Source organism: Antedon mediterranea, chromosome 2 (genome assembly GCF_964355755.1).
Source record: "Antedon mediterranea chromosome 2, ecAntMedi1.1, whole genome shotgun sequence".
Classification (NCBI taxonomy): Eukaryota; Metazoa; Echinodermata; class Crinoidea; order Comatulida; family Antedonidae; genus Antedon; species Antedon mediterranea.
In genome coordinates, this window is record NC_092671.1 from 12,390,264 (window position 1) to 12,405,423 (window position 15,160).

Consider the following 15,160-nt stretch of genomic DNA (forward strand, 5'->3'; position numbering starts at 1 on the left):
ATATCAAAATACATAAAATACATAAAATGTACATGCGTAGAAATGTTACATTACTAATGTAATAATGGATGTACATAAAAAACATATATAGCTAAGCTTATTAACATATAGAGGTTGCTGGGTTTTGAACATTAAAGATGATTTACATCAGGTTTCATAATCAAAAACAAACATTGGCATTATAGGTAAGATTGATTGCTATCTATACATTAGCTACCATGCTTACATTTTCCAATATTTGTACTCTATAATTTAGTGACCTGTTTTTATTATTAAAAAAAACCATAGTTCATTTATCTATGGCCAAGTTGAATGAATGAATGGATGATCGACAATTTTAATTGAATTTTATACTTAATAGTACTAAATGGAAAGCAATCATATTTGTTAGGTTAATTACACCAATTTCTTGTGTTTTCTTTCTTTTTACGTTTTGTTTGTATCAAATTCAATTACCATCTCCTAATTATTAACCCACAGTGAATTCCAAATGATTAGGCTGTAATCACTGACCTTTTATCCTAGCATGCACTGCGTGTTGATGAAACTTCCGGTACAACACGGTATCGTGATTTCTAGTATAACAGCAAACGTTAAGGTGGGTTGACCTCGGTCCGAACAACACGCTAAAAATTAAAGCCGTGTTTAAATTTAGGGTGTAGTATAAACACGACCTAAGTGTCTTTCTCACAAAAGTGGCTATAATAAAACCCACGCAAAGGATGGTATTCACTTGATACACCATACTTAAAATCACGGTATTGCTATCCTTGTTAGATATTGTCAAGGAATACTCTTTATTATAATTTATAAATCTGATACCATACCAGCATGCTACCGACATGGTCATTTATAATTGGTTTGGATTTTCATTTCACAGTTCTGTAAAAAAGGTGGTTCTAATCCTATGTTCAAATCTCCTAATCTATCTTAAATCGAAAAATACTTATGCTCCACCAACCAATTTTGGGTAAGTGCATGGAAAAGACCTCAAAGAGTCAAATGGAGGACATATTGTATAAAAGACATGTAAAAATGATGATTTCTAATTAAGATGAACTTAGTTGCGACTTAGTTTATAAACATAATAAATATCCATCCTGTACCGTGAGTTACTTGCTCCTGTATGTGTATGAAATAACAAATAAATAAAACAATTTGTAAATGGCAAAGGTGATCACTACTTTTTTTCTCAGTGATTAAAATATTCCCTGAATATTACATCTGTGTAAGGTAAAGAACGGTCATAGGTCAGCTCACCATTGGAAAATTGGAAAGGGATAAGCACTGCCCGTGGCTCCTTAGCATTGATTTTCAACTTTTAAGTCAACTATTAATAGTATATAGATAATGGCTCTATCCCACGGGCTATTTAAATGGGATACTTTTAAGCAGTGACTAATGAATCTGGCTTAAGTTGGTTTATGATGTGCTACACAGATAAATGAGATGCTTTGAATTCTAAAATAGTATTGTACTTTGTTATTGCATTTTCACCGCAAAACAAATTTTAATAATTAAATGACAATTATAGTATTATAACAATGTGGAAAAATGTTTGTTAATATACAATTGGTAAAGCGTGGTTCCCACTAGCGACGTAACACAAGGACGTAACGCAACGCAAGTGAATTGACCAATCACAAGCGATGGCTTATTCGCTTGTGATTGCTAACTGTCTATAACTTTGCTTGTCATTGGTTAAAACGCTTGCGTTGCGTTTACGTCCTTGCGTTACGTTCTAGTGGGAACCAAGCTTAAGTCAAATTGTCCAATATAATAGAACCCATTCTTCTGGACACTGTTGTTAATTAAATACTATTTATATTCTATTTATGGGACACTTTGTTGGGCCTGAAGTTGTCCCCTTAGTTCTACTATATTTTGAAAAATGTACAGTAAATTTACAGAAACTGTAACAAATTTTTTAGATGCATTATATAATTTTATTTTTAAAACAAACAATTGAAAATTGTTTTTTAAATGGAGAAATAGATATTGCTAAATGTTGTTTCTTCAGAATCTTTTAGTTCAATAACCAAGGAATCAAACACATCACTATATACTGTACGTCATTTGATTATTGTACTATAAACAGTTGTTAAACTTAAGTGTACTTATTTATTAATTGTAAAGCTTAAGATAAACAAAGTTTTCATATGAATAATATAATTATTAAATTATTCATACCTTAACATTATCAAATTACATAATTACCCAACTTGTATGAATACATAAACAATAGTATAATCACAAACGTCAGTAACCTGAAGTGAAATTAGCATCTAATGAAATCTGGAATTAGCCTTCTACTAAACCTTAATCCTGTGATTGTTTTCCTAAGTCCTTTACTTGCTCTTATCATAATTCTGTCAAACCAATATCCATAGTTTTACAACCTACTGTACTACTAAATTTGTCGTTTCAAATCTACTATGGTAAGTAGTTGCAGTGAAGAGCTATTCTGCATTGAATTCTTTGTAACTTTCACCTTTTAAACTGTGATATTCCAAAATCGTAATAGTGGACTGTTAGCCTTTTTATTTTAAAAAAAAATAATTAGCAGAGATCCTTTATAAAATGAATAATTAAATGAGGAACATTATAAAAGCTTTTGACAAACCATGTAAAAAAAAAAATGCTTTTACAAGAATCTGGAGCATCTGGGGTAAATTTATGCACTTTCTGGCTATTTTTTTTTTCATGTGATTGAAACGGAAGATCACTCAAATTATCAGGAAATTCTTGCCAAAAAACAAAAAAAAATTAAGAGGTCTGGAATAAAATTTTATTCTTAAAAACTATAAAATTTAATCTTTTTAATCAGGTAAGTAGATGATTAATGTTGAAATTACACCATTTATTTTTTCTGTTTTTGCTCATATGGGATATAGCCTATAAGTATAACTTCAGATCTTTTATCCTAAATAGTTGTAACTTTTGTCGGCTATGAAATTCATATATAAAGAAGCATTAAAGGTAACATATTATTTCAACCTTAGTTTTATAGTTTATATTTATTTCAACCTTTGTTTATAGTTTATATTTATTTTACATTACTAGAGTTCAAATACTGTAACACATTTGCTACGTTAAATATATCATTCATAGACAGGTTAATGTTATATTGTATGCAAAGCATTACAGACAAAATGTTATAAATCGCAGGAGTTTATTTTGGATTGTCTTTAGGACAACATTAATAAACGTAATGTAGACATTGTTTAAATGTGAATATAGTAAAGTGATGTAGTAATGAGTTCAGGAGGATTTTAGGAAAGTAGAGACATTTCCAATTGTAAGACTACAATTTTTAAGTTAGGTTGCAATCAGGACGAAAGTGATAGATCATTCAAACTGTTGCTTGTGATTGGTCAAACAAGTATGTAGTATATTGTCCTTGTATTGCTCGTACTTGCGTTACATGTGATTTCTTTGCATTGCACGTTTGTCTGAAAACAAGCTTTATACCTCCCTGGGATTTTCATGGTTAACCACAGCCTGCACCATGGTGAATCATTAACTATTTCACTAATTAATCAGCTTTGGGGCTTTTTAGGATAGGAATTGGGTAAAATGTCATTGTGTCAGATTCATTTAATAAACATTTTATTCCAGTCTCCCACAAATGTATTAATTTTTTCTTTATATTACAGGTGTATACACTTTAGTATTATATACCTCCATGGTAAATGCGGTACAGTTTCATAAAAGAGAACGTAATTCAATTTCAATTCAAATAAAAATAAATTTATCTCTCAAGAAAAAAAAATTAAATACTATAATAATGACAATATTTTATGTATAACAATGTAAATAAATAGTAAAATTCATATAAAAAGTAATTTTAAAGTAATTTTGTGCATAGATAATTTATTGGTTGGTTGTTGTGTCACCTAGTACTAAGTTATCTTAATATGGATACCACTTTAATACACATTAGTGTCTGGTCCCTAATAGCAGTAAACATATTTCTTCCCAGAAAGTATATGACCATCAACCTGTTTACTCCCTGCAAAGAGTACCTTGTAGAGCAAGCCTTTTAAAATGTCATCTAGATATAAATCTTACATCGTACGCCTTGAATTTGGCATCTTCTTAGTGTCCTAAGAACATTTGCCTTGGATTTAAAAATCAATGAAACTGTACATGTAACTACCTTCATGCAGATGTATTCTCAAATTCACAGTAGTTACACAGTAAAATGCAATACCAATAATATATGTATGGATACATTAGTGTTCATTACCTAAGGATACTCCAGTAATATCTGATTTACCATTCTGCTTATTCTTGGTAATATTTCTTTTTGAAAAACAGTATCAAACTAAAATTGTAAGTAACTTTTATATGCCACTCAAATTATATGCAAGCTCTTTAGGTAAATGTTTATCTTCTTAGCCATGTCATATTAGCCATTTTCGATTGAAGGCCCACTACAAGTTTACTCAAAATGTTTTGTGTTCTCATCCAGGATATACCAATTGCTTGGGTAATGCCATCTCACATCTTCCCTGTTATCTTCAAGTCTCCATCTGATGACAGCTTTTCCCCATCTACCATCTGTCTGCTGTGCTAAATGAGCTCCCCCTTCACATTATGTTCACATAATAAGAGATACTGTTTCTGATTTGTTTAAAGATAACCTAGGAAATTAGAATAGCTTATTCAAAGTTAGATTTTCAATTTAGAAAAATTAAATGAAAAACTTCTTAATTTAACCACATATTTAGGCAACTAGAGGATGTACAAAGATGGATTTGTTGCCAGGGGCTACATATACCCTTTAAAAAGCAGATAATTATTGGATATTGAGACACAAACGTACATGTCCATATAAGAGACTATATCCTATACTTGTGCATGGAGGCCATGTCATGCCTCTTTTGTATGGTTTTCACTCGTTTCCACGCATCATATATCTATTCAAACTAAAAACACCCCAATATTGATAATCCCATTGTTGATGATCCCAATGTTGACTAATATTACATAAGAGCATCTTCATTTCTTTGATATTTCCTAAGGCCATCTACGAATTAGTATTACGTCTTGTGTAATTACCTTTAGAATAAATCACCGGTGTTCTTCAATAGACTATTTGTAACACGATTCAGAACACACTAGACTACATACATCCTGTTTGATTATAAATAATAGATGTTAATATCGGTAATTAAAAATTCATTAAGTATGAACATTATTATTATTGCTGTAGATTTCGTCTATAATTTCCTGATAGATTTTATGACCAGATGTATAAAGTAGGTTATAGATAAAGAATATTAATAAATGATAATTTAATTTATGTCAGTAATAAACCTAATAAATAAATTACCACTAAAATATCTCAATTTTCTTGTTACAAATTCATTTTATTGTACAGTATTAACATTGGAATATTTTTTAAAGTAGAAACATTGCATATAATTACTGTAGAGAAATTTAATTTAATATTGTCAATAAATTCACTCACTCCTCAGGTAGCTCTTAATAAACTGCTTAATCCTCTTAAAATTGTTACAAACAAGTCTTATGGGACCAATCCATCTATATATAAAGAACCAATTTTATTGTAAAAGCAGAATTGTATGGCCTTACTTAAACCAGTTGTATGTACTGTATTAAATCATGCGTTCAGGAGACAGGTCGTTAAACTTGATACCAGTGAAGTTGATTAACTTACGTCTCAGGAATGAGTTTGTTAATTAGATTCCATCAGTTTTAATATCATCCCTTTGAATGTTTCGCAAAACTGTTTCATTCAAGTGTAGAGGGTTGCCATTTGTAGGTTTATATTCGTATTAAAAAGATGTTGATTTGGTTGCAAACTCTGCGCCAGTGATCATAATAATGAGGACAGTAGAGGAAGTAAACAATAATTTAGCAAACCGTGACCGTGTATTCCGTCCATTAAATTTTGGGCCGATTTGGGACAATGGTCCCAATTCTGGACCACTTTTTTATATACTTTTCCGATCTGCTAGTATTAAAAGATAGGACAGAATTTTTCAAAAGCCGGCGAGCAGTCTTAAAGTAACAAGTAAACTGAAATTGCATTTTCTCAAGAACTACTTTTATAATTTATGATTTGTAATTTTAAAATATAATTTCATTTAATGTTCACCTTTTTTGATGCGAGTAGTTTAAAAACCTATTTCTTTTCAAATTCACTCGTTTGATTTTCGCGTTGCTGTTCTATTGTTAGTTCACTGAAGCTATTGTTAATTGAAAGGCTTGTTACATAACTATTACTCCAAACTCGCATACACATGCTTGTAGTGAAATTAGCCTAAATCACAAACAGCATTAATACACACAAATATATATATATATATTATATTTTCCCGGAGAAATCTTATGTAGGAGAATTTTATAGTAGGTGGAGGTATGCACTCTCGGAGTGGCTTTCTAGTTCTATATTGAACACTTTTTATCAAAGTAGGGAATCTTTTGATAGGTAATTATGCTTATCCTTGTTCTAAGACAATTTTACAGCTTTGCACATTGTCACAATAGTTATATTGTATCCGTATTCCCAATGATATATGGTACTAAATATGAAACCTTTGAGGTTTTTCTAGACAAAGAAATCTCTGTTTTCACCAATTAACCTTTATCCATTCACCAACCCTAATTTGTTTCACTTTATCATTATATTGATTGTTATTTCGTTTTCTCCTGACAATTTGTTTTTGTTGGATGATAGTTATACATTACCTGCGAATAGGTTTGCATTTGTGTTTGTCGACAAAGACTTTCAGTTGTAGCATAATAGATGTTAATTGTGTAACTTTATAAAAGTAAGTGGATAATGATTTTAATTGTTACTCTTAATCAAATCGGTTTCTGGATTCAGGGTAGTTTAGATTGTAACAATGAAACATTTATGTAACAAATATATATTCTTGGCAATGCATCGGACCTTGTTTGAACTACTGTATTTCATTTATGAAAACTATTACATTGATTGACCTTTCCACCTAAGTTACTGTAAATGTTTGTTTTACAATAGAACCCCTTCTTTTTGATACCTTTGGGGAACTTCCTTATTCAGGAAACACCCATATTCAGGGGACATCCCTATTAAGGGGACATTCCTATTAAGGGGGACACCCCCAATAAAGAAACAATCATATTAAGGGGGACACCTTTTATAAGAGAACACTATCCTTTGAAATGAACTTGGAGAATTTTAACTCTACAGCCATCTAATATTCAGCAGACAGGGTTAAGTTTATATTAAGGGCACATACAAAATAAAGTCATTTTTAATAAGCTGGCAAAACACACTTTATACAAAATAAATGAATATATGGTAGTGTATTCACATGACTCCTACTACCAGCTGTCTGTAACTTAACTATTTTCATCTTGGTCCCAAAACAAACATTTGACAAAAAATACCAATTATTGATGAATATACCAGTATGACAGTAACTTCACCTGTTAAAAAGTCCATGAACTTGCATAAACTATCATAAGTACTTCCTTTTACTTCATACCACAGAACATTTTCAGACATATAAAAGTAGAATTTTAAGTTTTACAGATGGTGTTTGTACCCACCAGTGGTTTTTGTGTTGCATTTATCATCCAATAGTGAAATGTGGTTTTATTCAGTTGATATAGATAGCTGCTAATATAATGTCTGGTCACTTTTTAGTAGTCTATAGTCAAGTCTAGTGTAAGTTTGTCCTGATACATTGGTATATTAATAATTGGATTGTCTAAATGGGTTTTTATGTTTTAATATAAAGTTGAGGAAGTTCTAGATCAATGAAGAAGGTGAGTTTGTTTATTTAGGTCCTTGTATGAAATTAAAATTCCTTTGTTGAGCACATTATAAATTGCTATATGTTTTTCACTATTTTTATCTTTAATGTAGTCAAGCTGTAGCCTGGTGGTTATAACATGCTTGCCTAAAATCCCAATGTCTACGATTCCGATTCCGTACTAGCCAGTGGCAGAGTTGTAACTCACAACTGTCTCTACTTCATTACCTCAAATGAAACTTATATAAGCACAAAGTTTGTAAAAAAAATTTGAGTAGAGTTACCTAAAATTTGAAAAGACATAGAAAAAATTAAATGTTATAGGCAACATTCGGCGATTGAGTCTTAATAAGCATAATGAATTAAATATATTACAAGAAATTTGCTGAAATATAAAGCTTGCTTTTGTATATACTACGTTTTAAAAGCTCTCGTCCATTTGTAAATTAATTTTTGTTATCATAAAAGATGGATTTTGAGGATAGATCTTTAAATTCCAAGTACTTTTTACGAGCTATTTTCATGTTAACAAAACCTAAAATTAATGAGGTAATATGTAAAAACAGGGAAATTGTTATATTTTGATGAAGGAGTCAGTGTCACCTACATTTGATGGGAATAATGTTAGAAAGAGATGATAACCTATATGTATTGAATTTAAATAAGCAACATTAAATCAGCACTCACTTTGCCTATGACAAACACGCCAAACGTTCATGAGGTTTACCAAATAAAGAAATTTAATTGAATCTCCAGAATAGATTATTCTATAAAACAAAAGAGTTCATATCCAGAGGTAGATCTAGGGGAAGTGTGTGTCCCTGTTGACAGCTAAAGTGAAATTATGAACTGCTTTTTAATATCTATTTATTTGTTTACTATGTTAGCGCTCCCATGTTTAAAATATTATCGATCGGCTCCTCTATTTAAAAACCCTGTTTCGCCCAGTTCTCCTGAAATAGATAGGATACACTCCAAAAAGTACATTCATAAAGATAACCATTTACTTTTCCTCTCCAAACCCACAAATTTTTTCATGCTTTATAGCAAGAAGACAAAGTAATAACAAGATTTTTGAAATACCGTGTATCTATATCAAATCAATAGAAATCAAAAAAGTCTGTTATCTAGCAGACAATCCCTCTATTTTAGGTCACAGCAGCAGCATGTCTTAATTAGTTTTATTTAACCTATTGACTACCTACAAAGTGTGTAAATTTATCTACTAAGGTATTTTGCGTTTGGCTCTCTGATCATATTGTGGCACGTGCTTCATATAGGTTTACTGTCCCCTGAAGCAAGTTGTGTCGCATCAACATTCTGTGGTATATAAACAAATATTTTTAATTTTTAAAAGGGTTTATTTCCTTTATAATTAAAAAACACTATATTTGTATCAGTATCTCTTATCTCTTTCAATATTTCTTATCTTCCAATTAAGTATATTATACTATATTAATATTTGTGACACTATGGCTACATATTCAGCCTTTGGGTTAGATGTATACAGTAGTAAAGATATTTTCGTATTTATGTATAAATTTCATATTTTTTCCATGATTTTTTGGTTACAAAAAAAAGTTAATGAATCATGAATATTAATTAATTTATTCATGAATATTAATGAGCCATTTGAAGGCGACTGGAATCTTGCACTGTCTTGTTATGGATGAGAATAATTAAAGCTTGTGAAACTTGCCTCATAAATCCCATTTTGTATGTTTTGTCCATCCCGTATTGTTGTCTCGCTTATCACATTGAATATTCCCATCATCTCATCTAATTGCACATTATTCAACATCAATCTTGTATAATATTTTATCGTAAATTGATCAAGAAAGAAATTTTCTTTAAATTGAAAAGGAAATACTCGATTATAGGCTAATTCATTAATATTTTAACTTTTAATTACTACAATGTCCCTAGTGATTAGTCTAACTGTAAAAACATATTAGATAAAAAGAGTAAATTATAAAATAATCTATGGTGGTAAAAAAGTTACTTTTTATGACAATTATTTATGACAAAATTAAATATTATAAGATGAATTTTTTGTTGTATAATTTATTACTGTATGATTTTAATTGGATGATTATAGTATTGAATATTACTATTATTGTTTTTGCGTAAGTAAATTTTCTATTGTGCAAATTTGTGTTCATAAAAATAATTCATTTAAAAACGTAGAGGATCTAATCTGTTAACGAAGACACTTGTTGAATAACGTTATATTAAATAATGACAATGACCTTGTCGGTATGCTTGTACCCATCCTAAGCAGTAACCGATGTAACCAAGCACACCTCATTACATCTATTGTATCACGGCATCACACAACAGATATCCTCTTTGTCTTCCATTAGCAGAAGCAAGTTTTTACAGTCGTATCTTATGAATGATTATTGTGTATTTACACCTTTTGTGATGTGAATTGGAAGAGATACTTGTATTTGGAATTTTACAAGCTGTTTGGATATAGACTCGTATGTATTTTGTTTATAGCGTGTTCTTGAAACACCTAGAATATATCAGAATATAATGTTTGGAATGTAAAACCTTTAGGATCTATGAGATGAACATGACTATACTGAGATATTTGCGGATCTTATGCCTACATTTGTAATACAGGTATTTCTTGAAAAGTAAAACTGTTTCATTTCAACAAAAACATGTTTAGTCTTTTCAAAACAAACTAGTGACTAGAGTGTCTTGTTAGACAAATCTTTTAGAATTAGTAATTTAAAAAAAGGATGTGTTTTGAGTACTGTAGTCATAGACTTTCTATTCTATCTAGTCTAGATATATGATTTAAATTACCAAATGTTAATAAATGTTACTAACAATAAATGGGCATTAAACCCAGATACATACATATGCAACAGTAATAATAATGATAAATCTATATTTTCTTAATATAAATAATAATAAACTTTATAGAACAGATCTGAAGCCTAGTTAAAATTGTCTTGGGAATAATATTGTGGAAAGTTTAATTGGATTTCAATTCAACATTTACATTAATGTTAATTTTGAGCCAAATCCTTACTGTTAATGTAAGGTAACAAAATGTTGAATGAATACATAATCTTACATCAAAATGACATTTTTGGAAATGTTGTTATGGTTCTTCTGATTTTCTTTCCAGAGGTACGTTTTGTATACAGTTAAATCTAGTACAATCTGTGTGTATTTTACTGAAATCAAATTTACTCGGTTGCAGTATAAATTTATCAGCCTCACTTAAAATGTCGTTTCGTAGACTTAGCTTATATTAATTTATTTTACAATAATAGCAGTGCTTAAGTAATAACCTGATTCTGTCGCATACATTTCATAAGTAAATAAAACAAAATAAAACCATTAATTTATATATTGTTATATATATTTCAGTTGTGATGAATTGATTTAAAATCCATAACTTACCTTTTGTAGTTATTTTAGACTGCGTATCAAATTCAGAAATTCTAATAATAATAATCAATTATGTATGTTATATTGATTATTATTGACCACCAATTTATTTGGTGCAAGTTACAATTTTTTTGTGTAGAACCTTATTTTAATTATAAATTAGTATTTCTTTATCCTATATATTCATATTTACAGTTTAATACTTAGTATGTAGTAGATATACAGTATACCTTAAAAAACATGAAATGTTGTATTTGGCAATTTTGGTCAAAAATTAACTGTCTCTTGTTCCAAAAAAAAAAAATACTTTGTGACCCAAACAACCAACCCACCCCTCTTGATTCCCAGTTTAACTTTTTTTTACTAGTTTGCATTATACTACAATTTCATCTTACAAACCACACTATAGATTTAAATTCTATTCTCAGTTAATTTTCAATTTAATTTCATTCATTCTTTAGGGAAGAGTAAATTGAATTTGTGGAAAAAACCCCAGAGCATTCATTTAAATAGTTTGAAGCGTGACTGGTTTGCAATGGGAACAAGCATATTTATCTCTAATACTGATAATCAGTATTAATATTAAAATGAACAGATTTTGTTAGATTATATATTATACTTTTTTTCAAACAATGCAGATTACCTTATCTCATCCATCTATAAAATATCAATATTGAGTTTTGCCTGCGGATTGACGTAGTTACTATTGTAATATATTTCTATTTTAGTCTCAACTTTTGACAAGAACTCCTTGTATTGTGTCTTTTATATATTAGTACAAGCAAGAAAAAAAAGGAGATTCAATCTTTATGTGATGAGTTGACAGTCTATTTCTTGTCTAGCTTGCTAGGATAAACCGACATAGACACATCAAATCAAATCAAATCAAATCTTTATTTGTTCCATATAAAATAAATTGTACATGGAAAAATTGTTTTCCTCGACAGAAAAATATGGTAAAACATTCATAATTACATCATACATAGAACAAATTTACAATTTAAAAACATTAATTAAAACATCCATCAACAGTAAAACTTTAAAATATATATTGCATGTGCGCTATTATGATCTAACAATCTTTGAGTAAAAAATATGAGTTGAATTTGGTACAAAAGACAGTCGGTTTCTTGACGTATCAGCTCTAGGAGCCCGTAACCGGCCTGACTTGTTCTTAAAAAATCTCATATGTAATCTCACATGTCGGTTTATTCAGGTAAGCTGTATGAAAATGACTACCAACACACTTTTGGTTTGTGTATTTCAATAGTTGTCATAGTAACTATTTCTCCTTTTTCTGTCTATGGTTTTGATGATGATGAAATTAATTTTAAAATATCTTTGTATCTGAGCATAAGAGCTTGATTTACTAGCCTGGTGTACAATAATATCTAGTGAAAAACTTATTACTTTTGCACTCGGTAGTGCTATATAAGCATTAGTTTCCAATGCCAAAATGAATGACCATAGATTTGCACAATGGCTTCATTTTACAGGTTTTGTAATAAACGTTAATTAATCCCAGCAAAGTATCTCATTGCCCCTAATGCCCCAGGATGAATGTTTTAATTGTCTAAACAAATCTCTTCTACACTTAAAATTTGTTCATTATCATACTTTTGCATAAATTGTGAAAAAATAAATGTGCAAGTAAATAGTTGTATATATTAATTTGTCTCGTATATGTGCATCATTTATTGCATCCTATACAACTTGACCTTAAGTGCACATTATCTAGATCAATCAAGACATAAAGATGAATAGATTCGTCTATATTATCCCAACTTTACCCTTCCTTCTTCCGACGACAAACTGCATAATTACCGTTTTTGCTGTTGGAAAGAAACCTTGGTTTAATTTGACAGTTTAAGACTAATGATGTTAGTTTTTGAATTGATTTGCAAGTTGTGTATATCTATGCCTCTAAGCGTCATACGTTGCTTTTGATCTTTGAACATAATATCTATGTGACGTGATTCTTGTACAAATACAAATATATAAACATATTTTGATCCAAATTTCATATATAGTGCAGTAATTTTGAAATCGGTAAACATTTTACTGTACTACAATAAATTAAAAATGGTGCTATTAATAATTACAATTCAAGACATAATTAGTTTAAAACTAATAGTATTTTAATATAATAATAATATAATTTAAACCAAAATTTAGCTCTGGGCTAAAGTAATGGGAAAAATATAAATATTCTAACTTTAGACTCTCCAAATTTTAGCTCTGTGCTCATGAATTGGAAGAAACAAGTGGTAACCACCCAAACTTTTTTTTTTAAACTAATAGCATTTTAATATAGTTAATAATATAATTTAAACCAAAATTTAGCTCTGTGCTAAAGAAAAATAAAGGCCAAGCTTATTTTTGTGGGAAAAATATAAATACTCTAACTTTAGACTCTCCAAATTTTAGCTCTGTGCTCATGAACAGACCAGCTTATTTTTGTGGGAAAAAATATAAATATTCTAGACTTTCTCTCAATTACTAATGCACCTAAAATGTCCTAGTTTTCCATCACCCAGACTAGCATGAATTTCCAACATTATTCAGTAGTCACGGTAGTTAGTTATCGTTGACCAGTTGAAGTAACCAATATCAACAAACCATTCATCCAGAACCAAACTCCATTCCATGTCATAATAACCTTTTATTAATATGGAAATGTGATGTGTGCAAATTGTATTAATAGTAGAATTAGAATTTATTCCCATATATATATTTAATAAATACATATAAATTGTTACAAATTGTGATTTGTCTACATTTGAAAAGAAAGTCAAGTTCCAGTTCAACCAGTAACAAATAAAATGTTTCTTTAAAAATTAAATTTAATGTTTTAAAGATTTGATTTGTACTTATTTGGAAAATCATTTAAAAAAACAGTCATAACATTCACATAAACTACTAAAATTACAGAAAATTACATTTATAGAAGATATTCTTATGATTGACAGTCCAACCTGTCAGTCCACCAGCACCCTATGAATGGTGGACATACACAAAAGTTAATTAATCAGGATAAAAAATGACATATTAATCTTACTCTTTCTGACCATGGCTAACTGGATTAAAGTGCAGGTTGAAAACAACATAAATTATAAAAAAGATCGTCTTGCCCTAAGGGGTCACTCTTTTATGTTTTACTGACTCACCAGGCATCTTGAATACCTCTTAAGGTGTAATTAGTCAGCCAAGAGACCATTTTAGAGTGAGGAATTATTTCATTACAACAGGTATTTATTTTAACTTCATTATTGGAGGATTTGGAATACCAATTTCTCATTCTCCATACAAATTCCTTAATTTCATTTTCTCGAGGAATCACAGATTGTCGATTTGGATTTATTCAAGTACATTTAACTTGTATTGTTGTAACAGACATCTAGTATTATTATATTAGGAAGAGCTATTTGACTCGATGTGCGAACTGCTGGTGACACTAGCTTAACTATACAAAGACATCAAGTATTATTATATTAGGAAGAGCTATTTGACTCGATGTGCAAACTGCTGGTGACACTAGCTTAACTATACAATGTAACTGGACTACTTCAATATAAGATATTGTATACTTTAATGTTTAAAACAATCTATTTGGAGACTGAGCTTGTAAAGACTGTTGTCACTCAATAAGCCTTGTATTTGATTCTACACTCAGTAGTCATGACAGTTCCATGAGACTACAGACGTATATTGTCCCCTTCACCCATTAATAGAACCATTTTGTTTGGTCAAATAAGTAAACCTTACAGGTAAAGCATAGTTAAAATATTTTTTTTAAACCAACTTTCAAGTTGATGAAATTAAATAAATATTGTATCAAATATGAATCACATGCATCTATTTGTCATGTCACTGTCAAAATCATATTGTTTCTGATGTCACGTTATTGAAATTTGGAAAAAAATGTTTTCACCTAGAATCATTAACATTTAAAGTATGCTTCATGTGTGACAGGT

The 15,160-nt window shown here is 29.7% G+C and overlaps 1 protein-coding gene across 4 annotated transcripts in view; it reads left to right on the forward strand.

Annotated features, from left to right (window-relative positions):
* The window catches only part of LOC140040441 (kalirin-like), a 151,976-nt gene that overhangs the window by 45,698 nt on the left and 91,118 nt on the right, over nt 1–15,160 (forward strand). The window contains exon 1 of one of the 4 annotated variants that reach the window (XM_072086394.1): nt 7,328–7,788. The exons of the other annotated variants lie outside the window; for them this stretch is intronic. Within the exon in view, the coding sequence (XP_071942495.1) occupies nt 7,780–7,788 (9 nt within the window). The 5' untranslated portion in view covers nt 7,328–7,779. Of the gene's footprint in view, nt 1–7,327; nt 7,789–15,160 lie in introns of those variants that run through there. 4 annotated transcript variants of the gene reach the window in all.